Raw genomic sequence first — 27331 nt, 5'->3', positions numbered from 1 at the left:
ATATTAGCAAAGTTGCCCGGATTATTAAAAACTGCAAGTTTGTAAACTAAGATTATAAAGAGTAAGATTTTAAAGTCCGAGAAAATCCATAAAAGAGAGAACCTCGGGTTTTATTTAACGACATTATTTAGCTCAAGTCATTACGTCTGGATATACAAATTTACTCATCTAATACAACATTATTTTCTCATAAATCAATTAATTAACGATTAACTTTCATAATCCGGTGATAAATAAATTGAGTAAGAAAGATATCTAATTTCTAATTTTAGAATCTCGGTCTATACGGGGCCTTTTGGTTTTACGCCGCGGTGGCGGTCTGCGGACTGTGCTTCGTAGTCTGCTGCGTGCCCGAGACCAGAGGCAGGCAGCTGGACGAGATGAATCCGGATTATGCGCAGGCACGGTAGTATAAGGCCTCGCTGACGGGGGGTCTCTCGAACTTGGAGAAGGCGAACAAGCCCTTGCCGGGCGGCGCTTATCCGAACGAGCACGATCCGCGGAACCTCTACCGCTCTAACGACCCGTCGATCGCAACTCCAAGCGTCGCCCATCGCAAGCTGTCGGATTACTGCGGCATCTTCGCCGAGAAGACCAACCGTATCGGCAGGAACGTGGAGAGCTTCATGCAGTCCCGCGGTCTGCTGCCGATCCGTCGCGACGCGTCGTCCGGAATCATCAACGGCGACGTGATCAGGGGCAACGACCCCTCCGCGCCCCCGCGAACCGATCGAGGAACGAGAGGATTGAGCGAGGACGAGCGTCACCGTCAATCATACGAGACTCGCAGTTATGAGCGGCCGCGGAGGAACGGCCATAAGAAACGCGTGGCGTACTCCAACAACAGCACGTATCCCCGGGACAATCCGATGCGAGTCGCCGGCGCGAGTTACGCTCAGCGTCGTCTCGACGGGAGGCGCGAGTACGCGGAATTGGATTACAACGCGGCGACGGACAGCTGGAGATCAGCGCGGGACGAGACGCTGGACCTCACGTGGCGGGGAGGTCCGCGTGTCTCCAAGCCGATTCTGAGAAACGGCATCAATCACGGCGGAGACGAGAGGCTGTATTACTCGACATTGCCGCGGCGCAGCAGGACGATCAACTTCAAGGATCAGGCGGACAACTGCCACCCAGGGGGCGGACGACGGCGCGCGTATCCTAAGAGCCTACAGGATCTCACGGATTTGGAGCTCGACGATGTCGCGTATTTCGCATCCCGCGACGGGGAGGGTGGCGTTCGAGAGGGAAGAGATCTCGACGACGATTATCATCGATTTAACGTGTATCAGTATCGTCGGGAGGAGGAGGAGGGCGAGGAGGAGGACGACGACGATAACGACGAGTTGTTGTCCTACGATGACGATTACCTCAGGCTATGCAGGAGCCTGTCGAGATTAGATAAGTATCCACGGGGCAGTAGATACGAACCGGGCCAGGTGTACTACGAGAGAGAGTGCAGAACCTTCGGCAAGGACACGGTCGCCTTCATCTACTACAAGACGTGCTACTTATGATTTAGAAGGAAACATAATGCGAACGAGCGGTCGGGGGTTCCCTCATCCATAGACCGTCCATCGATACGCACGGCTCATGATCTCAAGCAGAACTGATCGGTCGTCTCGAATCTTTCGTTCCGGGCGCATTTATCAAGCGGAGACATTTTTTACTCGACAAATTAGATTTTTTAGGCTTAGATTTAGGCTTAGACTTTAAGTTGACAATCACATTTGATTTGTTAATAGTAAAGACCGCGTGTCGCAGAAATTCCCTTCCTCGACGGATATCATATCTTCTTAATAATAACATATCTTTATCGAGATAAAAAAAGGAAAAAAAAGAGAAAAATCTGTACAAAGAAAACGACCGAGAAGTCATCTCACAATTTACCTTCACGCCTGACTTTAACGATAAAATCATTTTTTGACTGATTAATGAAATTATCATCGAACTTTGAACAAATTGCTCTTATGTTACTTCTCTAAAAAAAATACGTAATATCTCTTTTTCTTTACAAGTCATCAAAACTAGATTAATTTTTTATTTAATATACGACATAAATTGTTATGTTCATTCCATATTATCTACTTAAGATATCGAATCTCTTTGAGATATTTTTCAAGGTGTAAACAATAAATGTAAAAATGATCAAAAACAATACCAAATAATATTAGCATCAGATCTACATAAAATCTACGAAATATGTAAACTACTTCTCACTTGCCATTATTTGCTTTATATTACTCTCCGGAGATACGGTTCTTTTTTTCATCAGATTATATTCTTTGTTAACATGTTTTTAATAATATTTAAAGCTCACTCGCGTCAAATCGCAATGTTCTCGTATACCGTACTTTTCAAGTAAGAAAGCGCGACAATATATCTTACGCGAAAAAATCGCTAATGATTATATATATCACGAGTAAGCGATATTAACGGAGTCCTTAGAGTAGAAGGCTCGATAGACTGCTCGTAGACTGCCAAGCTAGTCTTTCTGTAAAATAGTCAATATGTAATGATTTCTGCTGCTATTTTCAGCCAGTTAATGGTGTGTTTGAGCACCGTTTTCTTTCGAGAGTTTATCGCGATGTAAGACCTCGAGAGAGAAGGTAGAGGAAAACTACCGAGATCCGAAAAAGTGATGTTTTTACCGCCAAATAGTGTGCTGCAGGGGCATTCGTGTAATCAAGATAAAAATTGCGACAATACGTAGAGTATATATATAATACTTTTCGCAGACGTAAGCAAAATACGTTTTTGCTAATCTCAGAATATCGAGGGAGGCCTCGTTGCATAGCACAGGCGCCAATGATGACTTAACTACGACAATATCGATTTCTAGATATATCTACAGATGTTTCATATAAGATGCGTATTGTGTACATTGATTATTGTATATTATATACATATGTCTCTATCGTATTCGTGGAACTTACGCAATTACCGTATGATGACGTGAGATATAGCCGACAAATAAATTCTCGACAATACCACAAAGCTAATTTCGCGAACCCGATAGAGCGAAATTCGCTTTATTAAGAGTTCATGCGTACGTATTACGTGTAACGTTGAAAGCAGCTATACTAAATATATTTAGTAAAAATATACATACATACATGCATATATATATATGTATATATGAGGGCGTTCCTCTCATCTACAACTAATTTTCATTATCTAAGTCTTCTGCTTTCGACGACTTCCTGCATTTCTCAAAAGCGTGACTCAAAAGTATTCGAATGGCGAAATCGCGATTAGACGAAAATATATCTCCATGACGTATTTTATATTTTTATATAGTTTGTAGAATAATGTTGAGAGAGAGAGAGAGAGAGAGAGAGAGAGAGAGAGAAAGAGAGAGAAAGAATGTGTGTGTGTGAGAGAAAGAGAGATCCATGACGAAGTATTTGCTAGAAGTTGAAATTAAATTTTGCGGATCACAGTTCGTATCTGTGATAATCGTCGCGGTGAAAAATTTTCTTAAAATATCTATTATATCTATATCTATTATAATAATACAAGTGAAAAACAAAATAATAAATATAGTATAATACAATGAATTTAAAACACAGTGCAAAAAGAAAATTTTTCGTCGCGCGGGCCACAAATTCTCATATCTGTAACTGTCTATCGTACCCGTGAGTCATATCCCTGCCATATCCTGTGCGTAACGAAGTTGCGAAAGCACATCAAATCCCTGTATACCTACATATTTTTCGCGTGTTTCTGTAAACAGTAATCGATCGATGCGGGGGATGAGAAAAATCTCTGCGTTTGCGCAAACTATATCGATTCGTAAAATACATTCCACTTTTTATACACATAAATAAACAACGTATATGATACGGAGGAAAAAATAATATTGCCAAAATCGTAAAATTCGGAAAACGACATATCATGTAAAGAATAATATATCGGCATCGGCATTACTGTCTACGAGAAGAAAATACACGCACCTTCCTATACAAAAATATGTTACATAAAGTGTTCTGAAAAAATATATACCAGCGTATTCCAATTAATACTTTATTGTGAAAAATTTTCGGTACGATTACTTTTTATTGTTTACATTAAGTGTAAGCCTTTTGGTAATCGAATCATATTTTTGCTACAAATAACAATCGAATTTATCTAAGTGTAGTGCAATTTGTTCAATTAATAATAGATTTATGAACGTTTAAGATAGTCAAAAGATAACTGTGGTATTTATTTATTACTGTGGTATGTGTTTTCAAAGCACTATATATTTCATGCTCAAGGGCTTATAAATATAGTATCGGATATAAATGTCTGTAATTATTTTTAACGCGGTGCAATGCTCGTGAAACGAGTATACGTTAGAATGTACGAGTCAACTTCCGAATTTTATGTAAATTGTAAAAATTTTCTGCGATAAGATTTATCTCGTTCTTAGTATACCGCGCCGAATAAGCGAGCTTTACTATTTGCCGAGTGGCATATTGAATATTCGCAGCGACCACATTGCGTCAGATCTTCCACGTGATAAGAAAAGAAAGAAAATCTCGTCTCCTTCCCCCATGCCCTTTCCTTGTAGGTATGTTAAATTATATAAAAGAAAAATCTGCACTGTGCACTCTCGTGAATTGAAAATTCGTCGTAATAATATGTAGCGGTAATAGTGAAATTCAGAATCAGATTTCGCATTACTGCATGTTTTTTAGGATCATCATTATAGTCCCGATAAATAGATGTCTTATATCGCGTGTATATGCGGATATGTGTGCCCTCGTGTGCGAGAAAATTCATAGAGTGAGTGGATAACGATGACATGCAGCTTTTAGACATGCCAATATAGATTTATCCCTTTATGCAAAACTGAAAATCGAGCGGACCGTTAGAGATCGGCAAGGAATGTCGAGATCGAAATATTAATCTGTATTAGCGAATTTTAAAACGCATACTTAGCGCGTGTTGCAACCGGATTACACATAGGTAGGAATCCAATCTAGGAATTCGAATTTACTTATTACACGCGATTATATCTTGACGTGATGGAAAAGTTTCTCGCAGGAAGAATCACATTATAATTCTATTTATCGACAATAAATTCACTATACAATTTTATTGACAATAAATAATTCAAATGGGGAATTAGCGCTGGCCGTCGCTAAGATGATTAAATATTGTATTCATATTATATCAACAAAGATAATAAAATTACGAAGACGTATTTTCATTGAAGAGAAGGAGAGAGAAAGAAAGAAAGAAGAAAGAGAAAAGAGAGAACGGAGATAGATTTAAAAAAAAAAATATATATATATATACACCGATCTTGTCTATAACGAGCCACGTTTAGCTTCGCTTGCTAGATTTAATATTTTTGTAATGATGCCTAGGAATATACATAGCTGTGTATTTGTACCTTCACACAGAGTTAATATTTAGATTATACACTATTCTATCGTTGCGTCCCCCAGTGCAACGCGACAGGGAAATCAGCTTGAACGACGCGACGAAGCGTATAATAATATTATGTAAGAATTATTTCTGCGACGAGACAAGACTGCACGTCGGTTTCTCGCGAACGTACGAACTCGAATTCTATCATCGAATATAGAGAATATCGATTCTCCCTATGCTTATCTCTTCGACGTAACGAGAACACCAAGCAAGAGCGTTTCTTTGATTTATTTTAGAGACCGGCCACTATGTTCGTTAATTAAAATAATATACGAGTAGCACAAACGCGATCTCGCCGCCGACGACGACGGCGGATTTGCCTCAGGAGGAAAGACAATACTCTCTCGACCGGCAATCGTATAATTGTATCGTATATTTACGTTAAGTATTGTACTTAAGCGATTTTATTAGCGTTTACGTTTTACACCTCTGTAGAAATATAATACGATGAACGATGTATATCGGATATACGATCGCTAACGACACTTCCGGCGGAACCAACACTCGCGTGCGTTTTGCATGGAGTTCTACGTGTATAAACGCCAAAAGAGACAAATTATGAGAGAAAAGATTAGTGTTTATCTGTTAATTCGTTGCCCGAACCCCGTAAACGTTCTGTAATTAAACTATATTGAGAGAATGCAACTTTACAAAATCTCTCGTATTTGTATAAATAAAAATTTTTTTCGTAAAAATTTCAAGACATTTTAAATGACGTATTATAAAAATACCATTAAATTATTTATATAGAAAAATCTCGTATTTGTATAAATAAACATTTTTTTCGTAAAAATTTCAAGACATTTTGAATAATGTATTATAAAAATACCATTAAATTATTTATGTAGAAATCTCTCGTATTTATATAAATAAAATTTTTTTTCGTAAAAATTTCAAGACATTTTAAATGATGTATTATAAAAATACCGTTAAATTATTTATATAGAAAGATCTTTAGTATTTTCGTGGACAGAATGTTGAACGAGAAAAATAGATAATAAACTAACTTCTTAATAATATTTTATAATTCCAATGAAATTTCGTTGCTTCTTATCATTTTGTCTTTTGTATCTTCTGTTTTATTTTATAACGCCTAAGGATCTTCAGCTATGCGAGATTTCTAACTATATTTAGAGCCTAAATATAAATTAATAACAAATTGAACTGTACTAATTTAATTTATATGCAATAAACTCAATATGAAATAAAGAGAGCCACTGTAGTGATATTTTGTCTAAGAAAAAATTATTCATAGAAAGAGCATTATAATAACGTGCAATACCTAAAAAATACTGCAATAAATTGCAAATAACAATAAATAATTTTGTTATGGAGCGGAGCTCGGCTGTAAACGGCCAAGCAACAGCCATCTGTAAGAACATCTGCGAACTAGCTAGCGCTACGACCCGAAATCTGAGAACGCGAAATTTGCGAAGTTTCGAACTTATGAAACTCGCGGGACACAAAATTATGCAAGAAATAAAAAACTTACCAATATGCGGCAGCGACATAAACGTCTCGCAATCCACCATGAATTGTCCCGCCTGCACCGCGCCGAGGGCGACGATCCTCTTTGTCAGGAACTCGATCGTCTGCGGCCCGGTCCGGTTTTCGATCATCGGGTACTGCTGTAACCTGTCGACAGCACATGCAAACAATCAGTCTCTCATCACTTAACAGATCAGACGAGCGTCGTCGAATGTCGCGGATTCCGCGTCGCGACGACCGAGGAGCGGCACGTGCGACATAACCTCTGCGCCTTCACCGGCGGGTGGAAGGGAAACGCGACGCACATTTCTCTTCCTCGTACGCGGCCGAACGCCACGACTGGCAGGAATCGTGTAGAGAGTGTTACTTACACGGTGACACCCATTCTGCGAGCCGTGTCGTCACCAAACACCGAACGAACGTCGCAGGAACGTCGACACGAGACGAAGCTACCCGGCGAACACTTGTCGCGTCTACCGTTCCCCGCGCACGATTTAAAACAACGTCAAACTGCAGACAACGTCACGCGTTATGCCGGTATCTGCTACAAGCGCTATACGGCCGGCCGGTCGGGCAAGCAGTGACGGAAATAGCCGAGCGTGGCCGACGACCACTCAGCTGACTCAACTGCCGGCACAGAGCGACTGACATGTGTGTATCCCCCCCTTCTCTCCGGCGTAACGACGGCCACGACTCAGCTGTGATTTTGTTTCGAAGTGTTTCTGCGCTATAAAATATCAATATTGAACTACATAGCTGATGCTTGTGAAACCTGTAAGCAATATTTTGCAGTTTTCTTTCGTGCTCTAATCAGCAGGAGCAGAGTGCCGTACATTTCAAGATTATTCTACCTGAATTATTTACATATTGTTTACATATTGTTTATACGAATCTTCATCAGACTGGACAACGTGAGCAATGTAAATTGTTATCAATTGGAAAACGCGATACATAAAGAAATAATTAAGTTACAGAAGTATGTTAATATACTTGACTTTGGTATTTCTAAAATAAAAAAGTAAAATATACTTTTTACTACTTTTCTAATAAAATTTCAATCTTCTGTGGATTTATTGTTTGCACAGATGACATGTAAAATATAGTCTATGCAATTTATATGCGTTTGTTTGCGTAATGCAAATTATTTATATATTTACAAGCAAATACGCAACCAGAGAGAAACCTGAGAGCTGATGTTCGGAGATGGAAAGTAATATTACCTATTTATTTAGCACCTGAAAACAATTAAAGATTATGCGTACGTACTTTTCTGTATTTAAACTTTATGATATGTAATACTTTAATTATAACATATATCTTTCTGTATGTTATTAGGACACATTTGTTCGTGAATGAATTGATTAACATAGAACCATGGAAAAAGTATCCGTTATCATGGCATCCACCGATATGTCAATCACCAAAGTCGTTTAATGAGCGATATATTACACGTACATTATTAGATGCAACTATGCAGCAGCATTCGTCAGATACTTCACTAAAACCATTTCTACATAATTTGGTTCATACCACGGACTTGGCAGAAATTGATCAAAGAATTTTAACGGCAATTGAAACGGTATGATTGATTATTTTTAAATGTATACGATATTCGAATTTTGAATAGTTTCAGAATTTCAAACCATTTATGATTCGATTTCAAATCGATTACTTATTTTAATTATTTATCTCTCTCTCTCTCTCTCTCTCTCTCTCTCTCTCTCTCTCTCTCTCTCTCTCTCTCTCTCTCTCTCTCTCTCTCTCTCTCTCTCTCTCTCTCTGCTCTCTCTCGCGCGCGCGTGAGAGAGAGAGAGAGAGAGAGAGAGAGAGAGAGAGAGAGAGAGAGAGAGAGAGAGAGAGAGAGAGAGAGTGATTATATCATAATTTTCTAAAATATAAAATAAAATTTGAATAAATGTTATTCCATTATATTTTTATAATGAATACATTAAAGTATTATTCGACAGTAACATTATACGATATAATTTATACGATGTGTTTAATATTTATTTTTCATATAACACTTTTATACTTATTATCTAATATTTATTATATATTTTTACTTAGTGCATTATTTTTATAATTATTTTCTGAAATTGTTTTTTAACTTATTTATTAAAAAGGATCTGCAACGTTACTGAAAATTTTATTTTTAAATTAGTATGTAAATCCTTTGAAAATTTGACTCAAACTTGATTCATATCAAAGATTTAACATAAAAATTTCAGATTTGATTCAATTCAATTTCAAACATGTTATCAAAGATTTGATACGATTTGATCTCACAAATGCTTAATTTCGAACGCTTCTAATAATTTTGTTATTATAATAACTGTAATAACTGTAATATTCTGATGAGAAAATTATGTTAAAACAGGTCGCAGCTCCATAGGTGTTGTCTATGCTTGCATCTTTACATTGGAGAATAATGGGAAAACCTCGTTTAGCCTTAGATTGTTTGCAGTTAACATTGGAAAGTGTTCCTGAAGAATTTAAAGATGTACCTTTAGTTAGTATAGCTTTGATACACCATAAAATAGGTTTAATTGACGATGCTATAAGAATTACGGACAAAGCCTTACGAATTAATGCTGTGCAGGTATGCATGAAGAATATTAAATTTTGTGTCATAGAAAGAATTAATTCTACATATAATATTTTTAAAATACTTAAAAATACTTAAAAAGACTATTTTTTACCTATATTTTAATTGAATAAAGAAAAATCGTATGTTTTATTTGATATTATTTTGAATTTATGTTGGTGTTTATTTTTGTTTGAACTTAGTAAAAAATAATAATTTTGACTTATGCATTTTGTATTGTCATTATCTTGTCTTGTTATGTACTAGTTTTTCTTGTGTCATAGTATATATTAAAAATAATAAAAATTATTGTTATTTATTTATACTTCTTTTATTATTTTACCTGTTTTAGATGTGATTTTATTTTATTTGATTTTATTTAACATACACAATGTCTCAGATTTAGATGTATCTTTTAATATTTTCTTCCAAAATGGAATATGAATTTTCTCTACTATAGCTTGTTGATATTGAAAAACTGTTATTATAGGGATAAATTGTTGGAGTAGTCATAAAATTGGATTATTGGACATATCATATTACAATAAAAAAGAACAATCGCGCCAAGGTCTTACACATTCATTATTACTTCCTAATAGCGCAACTGAACTAGACGAGCCACATGTGCATATGACTAGAATTTCAGATAACATAAATTACGTAAGCAAATGATAACAAAATTAAAAAGTCATAACAAAATTAAAGATCATAAAAATATTGTATATTATTTTATATATTTAAATTACAAATCCCTGAGATGATCTATACATAAATACTTTTTATACTTGTATAATTTTATTATAAATAAAATTATAATTTGTATTATTTTGTATTATTTATAAATTTTTTATATTGAAGGACATGTTACGTACATACACTGACTCATCCAATAAGATATCTGACAATCAAAAAGAGTCCTACTATCCGAACAAAGATGAATGCGACGAGCTTAAATATAAAGACTGGGCCGCTTCTCTATTTGTATTTCACAAATTTATATGACAAAACTTGATGTATGTAGTCGGTATGTATAAATTAAAAAATGTATATACATATGCGGTGTGTGTGTGTGTGTGTGTGTGTGCGCGCACACACACACACACACACACACACACACACACACACACACACACACACACACATATAACGTAAATTACAAATTTTTAGTTCTTATTGATAGAGAAATTGAAACGCGTTTCGAATAATGACATTAATCTTTAAAAACAATGTTTGATAAAACATTGTTTCAATATAATTTTTGCGTTTACAAATTGAGTTTAAATTTTTATAAAGATAAGTATATAAAAAATAAAAATATTAATGTGAATTATAAAGAATTAGAGAAGAATTATTAGATAAATTTAATCTAAAGAAAGTTTATATATATTATATATTTAGAGTTTTAAGTTTTAATATTTTTAAATAATATATTTTAAAATTAATATTTTACTTTAACATTACAAAAAGATAAGATAAAGAATTATTACTTTCTAAATAATAATATTAAATTATTTTTTACAAAAAATAACGATAATGTAATAACGCATTATTTTTTTTTAAGTAACATTTCTAATCTTGAAAATAACCCAAATAAAAGAATATCAGATGAATAAAAAAATATTTTTACGTAATACTTTTGGCCTTAACTGTATAATGAAACAGAGATTTAACTATTCGTATTAACTAGTATTTTTTTTACAGGGTGACTTCGACACTGCTGCAAGTTTCTATAGATCTTCGCTTTAACTTGACCCAAATTTTGAGCCTGCTATTACAAGGTTGCGAGTAATACCATGTTTTTTATTATTTGATGATGACAAAAATTTACAATGAGTGAGATATTGCGAAATACTTTATAATACGACTTTTCACAAATTGTTAATGCGAAATAATTCGATGAAAGTGCCTTTTTATATTGTTAATACGCAATATTTAAAAAATGTACGTAAGTATTAAAAACAAGAAAGAAGCAATTATGTAGCAATTACATGATACTACGTTATTATGTGTATTACAATAAATTTAAAATGAAGGGAAAAAATAGTAATGACACATACTTAATTGTTAAATTATTACAAAATTTTATGGATAAGATACTTATATTTTCACATCAAATTTGTAAGTTTAACAGAATACAGAACAGATGAAACATAAGCTTTTTCTTGTTGTAAAAATGATACACTTTTAGATGTATTGTTTATCTGTTATTGTTTATCCCATATGAATGTGATAACTTCTTGTTGTACTTGTGATCATGAAGCAATATATTATTAAAATGTAAAAAGCATTAAATAAAAAAATAAATTTTGCAATGAATTTGACTTATATTAGTAAAATTACTGCAATAGGTGCATTAGTAACGACTGTTTAATAAATATTTTAGAATAATAAGACTTTAAAATAATAAATTGTAAATTGATACTTTCTAGATTTAATTTTTATGTAGATTTGATTAAAATATTTTTTACTTAAAATGTATTAAGTTTTGTAAGTACATATATCAATTTACTGACTAGTGTAAGTATCACTTTGAATCTCGCGTGGCAGTGAAATGAAGATTATTATATTCAAGTCGAATCCCAATACATATTTATTTGATGGCAACAAGTCCAAAAGTCTCTACTTTTGGACTGTAGTTGTCGTACTGCTTAAAGTTTGCTTGAAATTACAAAGAGGATCTCTTTAATTACGAATTTTCTCTGCAAACAGCGGTCATTCTTCCATTACTATTTTCGTTTACAATCGGTGACTTTGCGTGAACTTATTTCTTAACTGCCACAAAACATAGAGAATGTCATTAAGTACCGCGCGATTATTTAAAGGGTTCATAGGAATGGGTTAATTCATTTATACATTTCATTTTCGATGTAAAAATATAGATACATATATCTCTATCCAATATATTTTGTCTTGTTAGAAATTTTACTATTAAACTTATTTCTTATGAAACTAAAAAAAGCTTCTAAAGAGTCAAATGTTGCAATTTAATTTTTTAAAGTATTTTAATAAATAATATCTCCTCCTTACTAGTTATAAATGTAAATTGTGTTTTTAATTCAAACATTGTATTTTATAGAAGTAATATTTTGCCATGACTTTTTTGGCTTGCGTTTTATGAAGCCGTAACCCTTACTAAAAAACGGATTTTGCAATTTAGTCTTTAAAACATTGTAATAAATAAAATTTATCTGTACTTCAGTTATAATAAAATATAATGCAAATTAAGTGAGATATGTTAGACATATGTATTCAAATCTAAAATTTTATTCAGTTTATAAAAGACAATTTTGTTTTATTATTTATGACTGTAGTCTGTAAATTTATTAAATTCACATAATTTCGAGTAAAACCTTTAATCGAGTTGCCGAACTCAGGATGAAGAATTTTTAGTCAGAGATATAAAATACAGTTTACGTGATGATATATATATGTTACTCCCATATACATATAATTTATAGCAGCATACTTTACAAATTATCATATGCTAATCGATACTTTTATTATTCATATTTAACCCACCCATTTTAACAATCAATAAATCATATATATGAAGTATTTGTAAGCTGATACTTTTGATATGAAATACGATAAATTTTATTGAATCGCTCTCTTATTAATTTATTGCGTAAATGACAGCATAAATACATGTCTTTTAATCAATATGATTTTATTTTTTAATAATAGTAATTTTTATAAATCATATTGTTTAAAATCTATTGCATTTAGGTAAAACTATCCCTACTTTGGATATAAATTACACATTTTTTACTGTTAGAAGAATGTTAAATTTTTCTAAGTTTTGCATTGTAATTGTAAAAGCAAAATGTATTGGATATTTGGTATTAGAAATATAAAATTGCAAAATATAAGCTTTTAGTTTTCTTTTCATTATGAAATTATTGCTACCTACGAGATCTATTCAGCATTAGAAAAATACGTCTTACCATTGGAATTAATTTCTTATTTCTTGTTTCATTATTAAAAGATTCTAATATGCTATTATTTTTATTTAAAGCGTTACGAATATTAATGAAAAACCAAGTATTTAATTAATCAATCAATTTGGTGATAATTTTCTTTTAAAATAGAGCAATATTTTATCTCGCACCATGTTTATCACATATCATTTTGTTCCACATATACATGATATGAATTCAATGATAATTAATTTGATAAAAATTCACTCACAATTGCTGTTGTTGCTGTTGCTGCTGCTGCTACTGGTACATTCCTTTCCCGATTTTGATTCTGAAAATGTGATAAATATTATTTCTAAACTCAAACGCAAAAGCAGGTAAAGAAATGTGTGCTTTCCAGCAAGACACTGTGTTACAATGTCTTGCTGGAAAGCACACAAAATGTATCGCTTGAAAAAATAGTATATACCAAGTTGCTTCATGGATGCCGCTTTCTGCTGACATCATCCTGCTATTCTCGAACCGCACATTAATAACGATCACCCGATACTTTATTCGGCACTCCCGATATTATGGATAATATATCATACACGAGTAAAACGTAAACCGTGTGCGAGAATTTCACTTGGCGCGACCGTTACATTTGAAAAAATATGTGAAAAGGACGGCTCGTCTGATTGGCGGCGAAAATCAATGGCACGAAAGTGAAGTGACGTCACGTAACTTCATGGAAACGCAGGCCGAGGAAAGCGGTTGAATGAAAATTACGCGCCGAGATACAACAAACGGAGATAAATTCGTTTCGAGAATTTTCTATTTGTGCTCGCACGACGACTAGTAGCACTTCATTTAATTGGCACTCGCGATATTCTACCGTATTATCGCGAACGTATTCCCTTCGAGCAAACGCTTTGCTCGAACGCGCACGCGAACACTTCACTCGAAACCGAAAACAAACGCGCTTTACACGTGAATACGACCTCTGCTACGATCTCACATAACTCGCGTATCGTTTGCTAGCAACACCGTACCTGTACAACATCGCACAATACGAATTCTGAACACGCGAGACACGCAGAGACACGCACGAACACGCACGGAGTCGACAGAGCGTCTGATCGGCGCTGGAGCGCGGAGCAATATGGCGACGGCAGCGGCGTACGTGACTCGGCGGTAGTCGGCGCAGGCGCGGCGAGTCAACAAGTCGGTCGCCTAGCAACGCCGAGTGGCGCCGACTAGCGCCGAGTACCGCCGAGTCTGCCTGCCAGCAATCACGTACGCCACTCCAGCGCCAGTTAGACGTTCTGTTGACACCGTACGTGTCTCGCATGTTCAGAATTCGAATTGTGCGATGTTGTGCAGGTACGATGTTATGTTTAAAGTGCCGTTGCGTTAATAGACACGCGAGCCATGTGAAATCGTACGTAACAGAGGCCGATGCAATAACGAACGATACGTGAACTTGTCGTGGAATTGATTGTATTCATTTAGAAAGTGCAGCATCATGTGCTCGTCGCATTGTTTTCGTGTCATAAACTAGGAGAAATTCCTCGTCGCACCTAGCGGTCCCGCGATGAATTAACGCGGAATGGCGGCTGATCTGTGTCGGGGAGTGTCGGGTAGTCGGGTTGCGTTTTGCCGTCAGTGCCGCTGTTAAATGTGCGTCGGCGAGGATCGCGGAGTAACGCGGAGTTGTCGGTGACGTTGTCGCGGTTGTTGCAGAGATGGCCGCGAAGGAGCCGATCGTTGTCGAGTCAATCGACAGCGGCATAGCCGAGCCCGGGATCGAGCCCGGCGCCTCTACGGAAACCATGCTCGTCACTACCGACAGCTTCGACGAGTACGAGCAGGAGATGAGCAGCAGCATCGACGGCGACAGGCAGACAAAGGAGAGCACTACTAGCAATATTTCCGAGATCCAGGAGGACGTCGTGCACGACGTTTCCGCGACACCCGCTATCACTACCACCACCAACACCACCACCACTACTACTATTATTGCCGCCGTCGCCCCCGCTGCCGTCGCCAGTTCGCGAGAAGAATCCGAGAAAAGTCTTTCGTTAGATGACGCGGAGATGGTTAGGAGTTTCCTCCCTTTTCTTTCTTAAATTTGCAATGCATTCTGATACCATAGATCATATTCTGAACGTAAACCGAATGAATTGAATCACGTTTTAGGATGATGTCGCGCACCGTTTGGGTCAAAGTAATATTACAGACGGGGACCCGTTGCGTTGCAAGACGTGGCTGGCGCAAAAGAAGCATATTTTTATCCTCAGTCAAGCGGGGAAGCCGATATATTCCAGATACAGTTCAGAGGACAAGCTAGTCACAGTCATGGGAGTCATGCAGGCCTTAGTGTCGTTCGTTCAGGCTGGCAGCGATATGATAAGATCGGTGCACGCCGGTGATACAAACTTTGTTTTTGTCATGAAGGGCCCGTTGATATTAGTGGCGGTATCCAAAACATTGGAAAGTGTACCTCAGCTCACTTTACAATTAACGTATGTGTTATTTTTCTAAAGGTGGTATTTTGTGCCTTTTCAGTAAGATTTTTTACATCCGATATGTATTTAATTACAGATATGTATATAATCAGATAATCTCTGTGTTGACACAGTCCCAGTTAAATAGAGTATATGATCAAAGAAGAAATTTTGATCTACGGAGGTTATTAAGTGGCAGTGAAAGACTGATAGACCATTTACTGAACTTTATGGACAGAGAGCCAGCATTTTTTCTAGGAGCCATCAAATGTTTGCCCTTGCTTCCCTCCATGAGAAGTTCCATTACACAGACCATTATTCAGACTTGTGCTAAAATCAAGGTATAAAACGTTTACTATGTATACGTGTTTGTGAGGTCAATTTTAACTGTTGGTTTTATTAAGAGAGATATGTCTTTCAGAACTTAGTATTTGCCATACTTCTAGCTAACAATCAATTGGTTACACTAGTTAGAATGAATAAATTTTTCCTACACCCGATGGATTTACATATAATACAAAATCTAGTGGACAGTTCCGAGTCACTGAAAACTGCTGAGAGCTGGACGCCGATATGCCTACCGAAATTCGATTCCAACGGATATATGCACGGCCATGTATCATATTTGGCAGAAGATTGTCAGGCATGTTTATTGTTACTCACCGTTGATAGGGACGTGTTTTTCGTGCTATCAGAAGCCAAACAAGTAAGAATTATTACGAGAAGTAAAACTGATTAAATAACGAGAGATAAATAGCATAAAAGTCGATTTATCAATAAATATATTTGTGTCGGTAGAAAATTGTGGAGAAATTGCGACGAATAAACTGTCTGGAAGCAATAAACGAGTCTATGAACAAACCAACAGTAACAACTGCTGACATTGGATTACCTGAGATGCGACACGTTTTATATAAATGCAAAAGCACCGCTCAGTTCTGGAGTCCTGGTTTTCAACCGCCTTATACAACGGATGAAGAGATAGAACGGTAAAATATCAACTTTTTAATAATAATAAACGAATAAAAAGATATTTTTTTAAAATAAATATTTTTCAGATTATTGGGACTTTATCAATGTTTGCATCACAGACTACATTCCCCTAGTCGACCGTTGAAACTTATATTTCAGCAGTTAGATAAGGAAACGATGTTGGCATGGGTGAGTAAAGATTTTTATATGTAATTTAGAGATTTTTTCTTCAATTAAAAAGAAAATTATCACTTTCAGGTGGCTTCTGGTTTCGAGTTGTATGTAACATTTGAGCCTCTAGTAACAAAACCAGATGCCATTGAGGCAGTGAGCAAACTGTTGAAATGGATAAAGAAGGAAGAGGAGAGATTATTCATTCTGAACTCGCCTACGTTTTAAACATTGCCAAGCATTTTGTTTCTATTATATATAGAGAGAAATGATATATGTGATTGATAGAAATATCTGTTGACCAAATTTCGAAAATGTGCGAGATGTATGAAGAATTCCAAAAATATCTTCGTCGTAAGTTTTCGAGAGCAGGAATATAGTTACTATTCGTCCAGCGACATCGTTATTTTTTTATTTAATAAAGCAATTGTAATATAATGCAAATAATGCGAAAATGTACATAAATTTGAATACGTTACAACGGATTCGATTCCGGATGCATGTTGTGCAATTTTAATACCGAATTCTTGTAAATGTCACCAGTGCTAAAAATATGTAGATGTTGATAAGAGTATAAAAAATGATTTATCTTTTATTTACCTTGGTTATATAAACTTGATAAAAATTTGCTGTATTATCACTTTAATGTCTAATTCTGTCACGTTCTCTTCTACGATTTCGCTCCCTTTCTCTTTCTCGTTCTCGCTCCCTCTCTCTGTCATCTCTTCTATGATGATCCCTGTCCCTGTCTTTATCTTTATGCGACGATGAGTGAGATTTTGGTGATTTGCTACGTTTACGTTCTCTTCTGTCTCTATCTCTGTCCCTCTCTCTGCTTCTCGATCTTTGCTTTTCCTTGTCAGATTTTTTCTCTGTTCGGGAATGCCTCTTATCCCTATCTCTGTGACGATCTCTGTCCCGCTCGTGATCATCCAATCTCTTGCGTGGTAATTCTTTAATTGGTAGAATTTCCTCTTCTTCTGATGATTCGATACCATCATCCATGTCATCTTCCAATGCCGATATTTTCGCTTCTGTATAACGTAAATAAGTATATAAGAAAGATGGCTAAGTAAAAATAATATTGACTATATTCAGTAGAAAAAGTAGCAAATTATTGTAAGATTACAAATATTGTAAGATAAGATTATATATATATAACATAATTAAAATAGAGCATTAAGATTCTGCTATAAATGTTCGTTGACATTCTCTCTTTTGTGTTATTATAAAATTCTTTAATACAATTACTTTATACATTTAAATTTAGCAGAAACTAAGAACAAGAATAAATCATTAAAAAATCTACAGTTACTTTTTCTACTTAATACAAATATTAGTTTACAAAAAATACTTAATATACCTAGTTCATTATTTTCTTCTAAAACATGCCTCTTTTGAATCCTCGGTAAAATTATGTCGCAACTTCTCTCATCCCTGAGAAGATTGTCAATAAATTCATCCATATGTATAACCTCGAATACGCCCTGCTTGTTCTGTATTCTGAGCTTTCTGTTGTCATTGAACAATGGTTCGAGATACTTGTAACAGTCCAGGGAAGAACCAGTCAGTCTCATGTACAGTGCACCTAAAGCTCGAACGTATTTATATTCTTCATTCTTTATAAATTCGACTATGATGTCTTTCTCAGGTTGTATTTGGAGCATTTTCAATATGAGGCAGAGAAACGGCGTGGGTTTTACGTTGCCGCCGCATACTCCTCCTAAAAATCTAAAAAAGTTCAAATATAATTGATTAGAAAATGCTTCTCGCACAATTTTCTTCCACAAATTTATCCCTTAAACGTATAAAAAATAATTGCGGTAAAAAGAGACCGATTAGAGGTTATATTATGCTTATACTAACCTCAACTCCATTGCTTTGTCGACCAACAACTCGGCTGTCAAAGCGAAGCATTCTTCTTTCCAGTATTTAGAATCGTATATCCGAGATCTGGTAATCTTTTCAATTAAATATTGCGGATTTGTTCCGCGAATAGACTTGGCATCTTTCACCGTGCGGTTTGCCATTTTCGATTTCGAATTCTAATACGGAATTGCTACGAATCTTCATTGGAAGTCGCGAGAGGGCACCAATTTCGTCGAAAATGCACTTTGCGCGATCGATAAAAAACTTTACATCAAATTCGAATTTGATAACACATGACAAACCTATAGCTAAGTCAGCTAATAAATATGTTAAAAGAAAAAAGATAGTGTACAATAATTATTTAAAGCAGAAACTTGATAAAAAAATATTTTTCTATCAATATATATGTATAATTGTGTAATTATTTAAAAAATATATGTGTGTAAATATTTTATATATGTATAATGTATATAATTTTATATATGTTTAAAAAGTTTTAGGAAAAAATATTAATGTGATATTTTTTTAAAATATTCATGTCTTTTTCTTAGAACTCTCAAACGCCACTAAAATAAGAAAATAATTATATTCAACATATAATTATTTTATTTTTTCATATAAATATTATTTCCTTCTTTTCAGAGAAGATACATAAAGTTAGTTCTTTCCCGGATCTGACTGATAAATACATCAAACGCTGATTAATAAAATATTAAGAAATATTGTACGTGCATAATTCTGTTAGCCAGAGAATTCTTCGTGTAATTCTTTGCGAGACTTGCAAGTCCCAACGAATGAATCCGTTATGCCCAGACGGAGAAATCCGTTCCGACAAAGTCGACACGGCGCGGTGTGCCACCTCTTTTCGGTGTCACCTTTCTCTTCGCGACCGCCTGGCCTGGGGACCGTGTGCTGACGGACCCCGCACGGCGGGCGCTCTTCTCTCTCTGTCTCTCGGGTCCCTCTCTTTCTCTCCTTCCCTCTCTCTTCTTCTCGCACGTTCACCTGGCAACCTGGGCTCACCTGAACGGCCATCTTGAGGCGCGCCGTCGTCGTGTATCGCGCTCCTCGTCTTTCCTCCGAGTCGCATTTTCCGCTCGTCCTTGTAGCCGGTCGCTCGTCGCATGTGTCGTCGCCGCGTGTGCTGCAAGACCTCGCGACGTGCAACAGCAGGGCACCAGCGATCACGCCGGTAGCATTTCTCGTCGTCATTTCGATCGCAGTGCCTTCCACTTGGCCCGCTTCTCTCTTTTTCTTACGCGCATTCCAATAAAGTCCTGACGTGGCTGACGTCACCGATGCTCTCGTGATTCCTTTCACGGATTCTCAAGGAAGTGGCCGTCACTCCGAGCGTCACGGTAAGCTGCATTTTCTGCCGGCCGAAAACTCGCACGCGGCCAAACGTCGATTATTTATTTCTTTGAATATGGAAACGATAGAGTTAATTATATTTTGTTCTTTACGTAATTCTTTGATCTCTTGTTACACTTAATAAAATCTCGTTTAAATTCGTGTCAATTTATCCAAGAATTGAAATGAGTAATCCTCAATCAATAGACTCATGATCATTAATCAAGTTGAATCATCTCTTGACAAGGATTAAGAGAAATCTTTTATTAACAGCTCACTCCACGCATTCTTCTGCGTTCCAAGGCACGTCGCTCGAGCGGAAGAAAGATACCCACGCCAACAATTGGTGAACGTGTTTGAACGTAAATGTCACGGACGGCGCAGCCGTTGTTCCGACGCGATCTGTACGAACGTGCGATCATTTTGCTAGTTACGGAATGAGAGAGAAGAAACTGGGCCTGGCAAGTGAATAGAAAGACCCATTGTGAAACAGAAAAACGAGAGAGAGAGACAGAAAATTCACAATTGGACTCGCGAAGGGGTGAGCGGCTTGATCGCGAAATCGTCGTCGTCGTAGTAATTGTGTGCGTTATCGTTATAGCGAAAGTACGGGTTCTTTGTTCGTGCGGGAAGTTACCTCCGACGAGCGGACACGCGTGTCTTACACGCGACGCGATCTCCCATTGTTGTCGAACAATTGGAACCTCGCGAGGGAGAGCAGCACGTTCCAAGTACGACGACCTTCTCCCGCGGGTGTGATAACCGCAGAAATCTTCCGCGATTTAATCGGCGGATTTGATATCCCCGCGGTCGCCTCCGTTCCGCGCATGGAACTCGCCGAGGTGGTGTTATGGTCGAACGGTTACGCGAGCAGGAATCGCTGTTGAACGTGCCGGTGGTGGTAGTGGTGCTGGTGGTGGCTGGGACTGTCGCATCGAGTTCGCATTGACGGAAACCTGCGATCGGAATCGGGAAGATGGGTTCGAAGATCGAGTACGTTGAGTCCTCGCACATGTACGCGACCAATTACATCCGCAACTCCAAGGCGATCGGTGTGCTGTGGGGTATATTCACCATATGCTACGCCATCATCGGCGTCGTCGCGTTCGTCACCCCGGAATGGCTCGGCGACCTGGAGCACGAGAATCCCGGGAGATTCGGTCTGTGGACCAGGTGCAGCTACGGCGGTAATGGTACAGTTCCTGCGACTTTTACACATTTTCATTTGATGCAAAAGGAAAAAGAATTTTAACTCTTTTAATTTCCGACGATTTTCCGACGATCGGGAATTTTTTTTATTTAGTTTATCTCTAATAATTAAAATAATTTGTTTTAATTCGTAAGGCAACATCGTAACAACGTAACATCGTATTTTCCGCCTTTATTACGTATAAGCACTCGCTATCTCGACGATTTCATTTGTCCACGTTCCCGAAGTCCGAAGGACAGTTATTTAAATGTGTCATTAACTTCTAAACGTATCGTAATTAATGTATGTAGGTGAGCTAGGCGAGGAGTGCATCGGCCGATTGGACGACCTGTCGACCATCGCCAACGTTCCCTTCCGAGCCAGCACGATTCTAGTCGGCATCGCGGTGATAATCGCGCTACTAGCGATCTGTGCGATGCTCATGTTCTTCTTCTGCCAGAGCACCACCGTGTTCTACATGTGCGCCTGGATGCAAGTGGTGTCAGGTAAATCATCGTCAGATCTCGTCTCAAATCAATCACGGGAGGCATCGGACTTCTAAATGGCAAATGTCGCGGCAAAGGACGACTGGCGCGAACTGTTTTAGAAAGCGCGACGATTAGACGGGCTAATTTTCTTGCTAGCGGGCCGCGCTTTCGACCTTATCAATGAGATGTAATTACAAATCGCGGCTGATGCGCGCGCCAGGAAGTGACGCAATGGCCCCGCTTAATGCGCCTTCATTGTAGCGAACATTTATCGATCGAATTCATCTCTGATCGCGGAGATTCCGCCGATCGTCGCCGGAAATTGCTCTCGTGTCACGGTCCCGCGCACGCCGCCGGCGAAAACTCTTTTGCAAAAATCTCTCGCGTCTCTCGTAGGAGAGATCTCGGACGGGAGAGATCTCGTTAAATATGTGTGCCAAAATAATTAAAAGTTTGCTGCGCGCGATGCGTCTTTCTTGCAGTTACCGTGCGCAGACCGCGACTATTTATTCAGCGGTGATTAATGTCGCACCACCGATCTTTTTACTCGGCTAGAAAGCGCACGGTGACCGCAGGATCGTCCGACGTTGCTTGCGTAACGGTTGAAATAATAATAATACTGTTGCAGAAATAACCGCTTCATTGATGGATGATGTGTCGTCAGAGAGACATTCACGTTGCCGGAATCGTTAGAAGAGTTACTAGGCAGTTTTGCGCGTGTTGTACTTTTTTTCGTTCTATATTTTTTCGTCTAAGAACGAAGGCATGAAGATGCTCTTCTCCGAAGAATAAATAAGAAAAAGAAAATAATAGAGGACATTACGATAAAATATTTCGCTTGTCAGATTCACGGGCTTTCTTCAGATTAAGATACATAACATTGTTTCGCTTGATTATAATTGGAAACGAATATAACTCATTCGCGCTAAATAGGCTGATACTTTCTCCAGATAGCTCGCATTATCCGGGCGCATGTATAACATTTAGCATTTCCGCCTCGCGATTTCTAGACTCGTTATCTGCTCGGGAATCCGCTTCGCGTCTCTCCGGGACACGCGGCGTGTTTTCTTGCCATCGCGCGGCATCTTCTCAGCATACCCGAGGGTTCTCCTTTTGCAATTGTAATCGCGTGGCTGATCGTCGCCCGCGGGTCGCCGAGACGAATCGTGTGGCGGCCCAGCGAAATGTAGAATAGACCGTTATAACGTGCCCAAGCCAGCCTGCATATACCGTTCGTCAACGCCTCTATGATAAACCAACTGGTGCCGCTGCGCGAGTCGATATCGAATCGCTCGAGTAATCTACCGTGACTTGGCCCGTATTCAGAAATACACGCTCATAAAGATGTTAGACGAATAATAACGGACAGAACACTTTTATCTCTATGTAGGCTGCATTCTAATCTTGATCCTCATTAGTTATATGACCTTAATGACGCGGTGAGATATGGAAGGATCGGTTTTGCTGAAGTATCTGAAAATTTTGCTAGACACAGATTTGAAAATAATTTCAGGCCCATCAAAATAATTATATAGGACGCTCGGGCACGATGGATAAGATTGCAAGGGATTTTGTCATTCTAACAATTTGAGTCCTATATACAATTATTTCGACGGTCCAACGAAATTATTTTCAGATTTGTATCGAGGCTAAACTTTTAGATATTTCAGCAAAACCGTTCTTTCTGTGCATCAATTTTTAGTAGTTGCTAAGTTATGTATCTTGCTCTATTTGAATGTTTAATTAGTATAGTTGTCATGCTGCGCTTTAATCCACTAGCTGAAAATAAGGCAAATTTCTTGTTTGCTTTTTACAACAATGAATGAACTCGCGGTAGCGCGTAATAAGACGTTTTATTTGTGAAAATTGCACGGTATGAGAGATGCTGACTAACGAGTTGACGAGCGTGTAATTTCCTTAGCGAATATAAACTTACGCAAGCCTACGTCTGGCAAGCAAAGTTTCGGCAATGTCAGCAATTCATTGCAGGCAAACCATTACACCGTCGTCGTCAGACTCGAGTCACGACAGTGAAAGTCACACGCCTCGAGAGTCGCGCTCGATCCGTATTGTGAAACACGAAGAGGAAAATGTATCACCACGAGAAACGAAATGAGTTTTCAAGTATATAAATTACAGGAATTATTCGTATATATGGGACGTGGCAATGATAGCTGCGTTTACTTAGAGAGCGGGCTCTGAATCTGGAATATATATAGGAAGATTGCGAGATGCATTACAAAATCATTAGAAAGTATAAAGAGCAAGAGTATGGTAATGCGCGCGGGGGATTGTATAACCGGCGAAGCCAAACAGAATTAGCAAGAATAAAGAGACTTCAAGTTACCCAGATGAAAAAAGAACAAGTCCGTAAAAACGCGAACAAAGAAAGGGAAAATAGAAAATTTGCGAGGGGATAATAGATAGAAAGTACAATGAATGTGGAGTGCAACGAAATCGAACAAAATTATTAAAGCCGCGTTCTGTGAAGACAATCGCTGCACGTGTTTTTCGTTGCATGTAGTACAGTACGTGATTCGCGTATTGAAATCGCTTGCTCGCCGCGCCGGGGAAACAATATCGCCTCGGCCCGCTGGTAAACGCCTGGCAGAAAAGTTATGGTTGTTCACAAGTCCCTTTCACTGTCGGCCTCCGCATAGCCACCTGCACAATTAAGTGTAAATGCGAGAGACGCGTGATCCACGCCCCTGCCGTTGCATCTGGACCGCGAGATGTAGATACAAGTAATGGAACTATAAAAGATAGGAGGTTTCCGTATTATTAAAGCGCATTAGATCCGCCGCCGTAATAAGTCCTGAATCGATCGCCCAACGTTTATCAACTTTTCTTCACGCTTCTGCGCCGTATAATTATCTCGAGAAAAAGAACGAGAGTAAACGCACGAATTACAACGCGAGCAACGTTTATAATTTATCTAGCTGCTTTCAGAGACATAACATTTGCACTAATTTTGTTGGACTATTAAAATAATTATGTAGAATATGGTAAGCAACGCTGCAAAAAATTTTAGCAACCAGTTTGAATATTCTATATAATTATTTTGATGATATCGATATCTAATAGAATTATTTTTAGATCTGTATAAAAATTTAACTACATTATATATTTTAGCAAAACCGTTCTTTTCGTATAGATTGTTTTACGTAACTTATATAATAACATTCAGATTTTTTTTTTCAGCGATTTGCATGGCAATCGGTGTATGCATCTATCCTCTCGGCTGGGACTCGCCGGTGATACGCGCCGTATGTGGCGCAGCTGCATCCAGGTGCGTATTTGCGCAGAATGCGATTCGCGCCCACGTGAAAAAAAAAGATATAAAGGCGGTATCAAATTAAAAAAATTTTCTTTAACCGCAATTTTGTATTTTTACTCCAAAGAACAGATGGACTCAAATAAGTTGAGTTTTGTTACCAACTTGTCTGGAGTTCCATTTGCTAATTCACATCGTGAACTTACCAAACATTTTTTTACCTTTTTTAAACTAATTATTGATATCAAAAAAGAAATTCTTTTAAAAAATAACAATTTTAAATTCGTTAATAAAACCGACGTTATAGCGAGAAAATTTTTGCCTTGTTATTGTAGGAATCTTCATATCAATTATCTCAATTAGACGCGTTTTTCACACGCAAATTATTGCGAAGCGATAAATAATAGCAGCATTGCCTTATATGTTGGAAACGTAATCGCGATAACAATGAACATGGGAAAAATAGCAATCAAGAAATTATTCTTTTGACAGATACAATCCCGGTGCCTGCGCTGTGAGATGGGCGATACCGCTCGCTGCAATTGCGGCTCTGGATGCAGCTACCTTGTCTGCTCTTGCCTTCATTTTGGCATCTAGACACGTAAGGCTACAACCGGAACCTTTCAACAATGGATCCTTGTACAAAGGTAATTAATAGCAAATAATTTTTTCAAAAAAGATTCCATTCCTCAAAAAAATTTTAAATTTCTATAAAAACAAACCAATTCTGTTAGATCTAGAAGCAGCTTTTTTGTTTAAAGATTATATTTATTTTAAATATTGTTAAATTTCAAATATTGAAACTATAAGTTTTTGATACACAAAAAATTGTGTATAATTTCTGAAAAAGCTTCAGGATCTAGCAGATTCTGCTTGTCCGCATAAGGATTAAGACTATTGCGGTTTGCAAAGATTAATATTCAAATATTCAAATAGTATAACGTAAATTTTTCATTTGTTTTAGGTGAGGTAAATCCAGGCTACGTGAACGAAGCTCAAAGCGTGGCTGGTTCCCGTAAGTCTCTATCCCTGCGACCGGTCCTCCTGGTGGCTCCGCCTGAACAGGATCGCTACAGTGAACTCTCCAGAGCGAAGTCGCACTCGCATCATAGTCTCTACACAGCGGCGCCGTCACATCCGGTGCACACCATGTCCACGAATACTCTCAATCATTCGCAGCATAACTTTCAGCTCTAGGACAGCTCACCGTTGCGAGTACGGAGGATCAAACGGGCCTGTATATAACCGTGAGGAGGAGTTATGTTGTACATAAGAAATGAAACAGCGGAGCGTGAAACTTTGATGGAACTCGCGCAATTTAAGCGCAATTGCTTAGGTCGTCGCTTTCGCGATGTTAAGTTTCTAAGAATGGAATCTCTGTTCACTTCACTGATAAAAGTGTGTATAAAACAGATGCGGACTGGCAGCTGTTTCATTCAACGACTGAATGTTATTATTGCGTGCCTTGAACATTTCCACACGTAGATGTGTGGTATATTTAGTATATCTTATCGATACGTGCCGAAAAGATCTGTCTTCCTTAGACTATTTTTACATCATATATATGCAATTATTACGAGCAATTATTACAAAGATAATAAAGATCACAAAAATATTAAATGCAAAATTAAATTATGTTAGTTTATGAAACGATGCCTTTCGTTAAAAAGAAATGGAATACTTTCTATTTATTTCTCTCTTTTTTTAAATTCTACTTTAAGAATTTATGCTCGTGTTTATAATGTTTATATTAATATACAATACATTTATTTAATTAGAGAGATTAACCGAGAAAGTTTGTAGTTTTGAATATTGTATACTAAGTATTAGGTTTTAAACATGTGGAATGTAAGTTAAATGGTAATTCGAAAGAAAATTACACTAGAAATTTTATAGACACTATAATCCGTGCCGTATTATCGGGGCGAAACATATGTTATTCACATAATATAATTATTTAAGTTTCTAAGTACTCATTGATGTGCCTTTACGATGTAGTGACGAGAATAATAATTACGAATTAAATTTTTATCACGAAGCTACTACTCTGTGAATATTTTACAGCTGTGGAGACACTCTTTTGCATCTCCGCGACTCGTGATTGTTTCGACGAAGTGGCGTA

General features: G+C 37.3%; 5 protein-coding genes and 1 long non-coding RNA gene across 18 annotated transcripts in view; 4 read left to right on the top strand and 2 right to left on the bottom strand.

The window, feature by feature from the left end:
• Window positions 1–622, top strand: part of LOC105834615 (facilitated trehalose transporter Tret1) — a 67743-nt gene extending 67121 nt beyond the window's left edge. For all 5 annotated transcript variants that reach the window (XM_036293327.1, XM_012677242.3, XM_036293329.1 and 2 more), the window contains one exon: window positions 273–622. In XM_036293327.1, coding sequence (XP_036149220.1) covers window positions 273–410 — 138 coding nt within the window. In that variant the 3' untranslated portion in view covers window positions 411–622. The remainder of the gene's footprint in view (window positions 1–272) is intronic.
• Window positions 1–7433, bottom strand: part of LOC105834619 (mediator of RNA polymerase II transcription subunit 20) — an 85506-nt gene extending 78073 nt beyond the window's left edge. The window contains exons 1-2 of the mRNA XM_012677248.3: window positions 7281–7433; window positions 6914–7056 (exon numbers count right to left, since the gene is read on the bottom strand). Of these exons, the coding sequence (XP_012532702.1) occupies window positions 6914–7056; window positions 7281–7294 (157 nt within the window). The 5' untranslated portion in view covers window positions 7295–7433. The remainder of the gene's footprint in view (window positions 1–6913; window positions 7057–7280) is intronic.
• Window positions 7434–7586: 153 nt separating this feature from the next.
• LOC105834621 lies at window positions 7587–11809 on the top strand. 8 transcript variants are annotated; one of them, XR_004964935.1, is made up of 7 exons: window positions 7587–7820; window positions 7995–8167; window positions 8245–8488; window positions 9287–9508; window positions 9984–10153; window positions 10352–10517; window positions 11195–11809. It is a non-coding gene; the product is annotated as an uncharacterized LOC105834621 (long non-coding RNA). The 8 variants fall into 8 exon arrangements; XR_004964934.1 differs by having other exon boundaries at window positions 7587–7829; XR_004964931.1 differs by having other exon boundaries at window positions 7587–7885.
• Window positions 11810–15134: 3325 nt separating this feature from the next.
• Window positions 15135–17620, top strand: LOC105833595 (protein SAND). Its single transcript, XM_012675437.3, has 7 exons — window positions 15135–15488; window positions 15589–15914; window positions 15994–16237; window positions 16318–16602; window positions 16695–16885; window positions 16955–17057; window positions 17127–17620. The coding sequence occupies exons 1-7, from the start codon at window positions 15135–15137 to the stop codon at window positions 17265–17267; spliced, it is 1644 nt and encodes a 547-aa protein (XP_012530891.1). The 3' UTR covers window positions 17268–17620.
• On the bottom strand, window positions 17436–19102 carry LOC105833596 (pre-mRNA-splicing factor 38-like). 2 transcript variants are annotated; one of them, XM_012675439.3, is made up of 4 exons: window positions 18906–19102; window positions 18403–18770; window positions 17640–18073; window positions 17436–17584 (listed from the first exon to the last, which is right to left on the bottom strand). In XM_012675439.3, the coding sequence occupies exons 1-3, from the start codon at window positions 19067–19069 to the stop codon at window positions 17682–17684; spliced, it is 924 nt and encodes a 307-aa protein (XP_012530893.1). In that variant the 5' UTR covers window positions 19070–19102; the 3' UTR covers window positions 17436–17584; window positions 17640–17681. The 2 variants fall into 2 exon arrangements, with proteins under 2 accessions (XP_012530893.1, XP_012530892.1); XM_012675438.3 differs by having other exon boundaries at window positions 17436–18073.
• Window positions 19103–19969: 867 nt separating this feature from the next.
• On the top strand, window positions 19970–27251 carry LOC105833591 (LHFPL tetraspan subfamily member 3 protein). The gene is made up of 6 exons (XM_012675431.3): window positions 19970–20266; window positions 20532–21451; window positions 21759–21953; window positions 25137–25224; window positions 25702–25856; window positions 26174–27251. The coding sequence occupies exons 2-6, from the start codon at window positions 21235–21237 to the stop codon at window positions 26404–26406; spliced, it is 888 nt and encodes a 295-aa protein (XP_012530885.1). The 5' UTR covers window positions 19970–20266; window positions 20532–21234; the 3' UTR covers window positions 26407–27251.
• The last annotated feature ends 80 nt before the right edge of the window (window positions 27252–27331 follow it).

This window comes from Monomorium pharaonis, chromosome 10 (assembly GCF_013373865.1).
Source record: "Monomorium pharaonis isolate MP-MQ-018 chromosome 10, ASM1337386v2, whole genome shotgun sequence".
NCBI lineage: Eukaryota > Metazoa > Arthropoda > Insecta > Hymenoptera > Formicidae > Monomorium > Monomorium pharaonis.
This window is presented reverse-complemented; position numbering and strand designations above follow the sequence as displayed.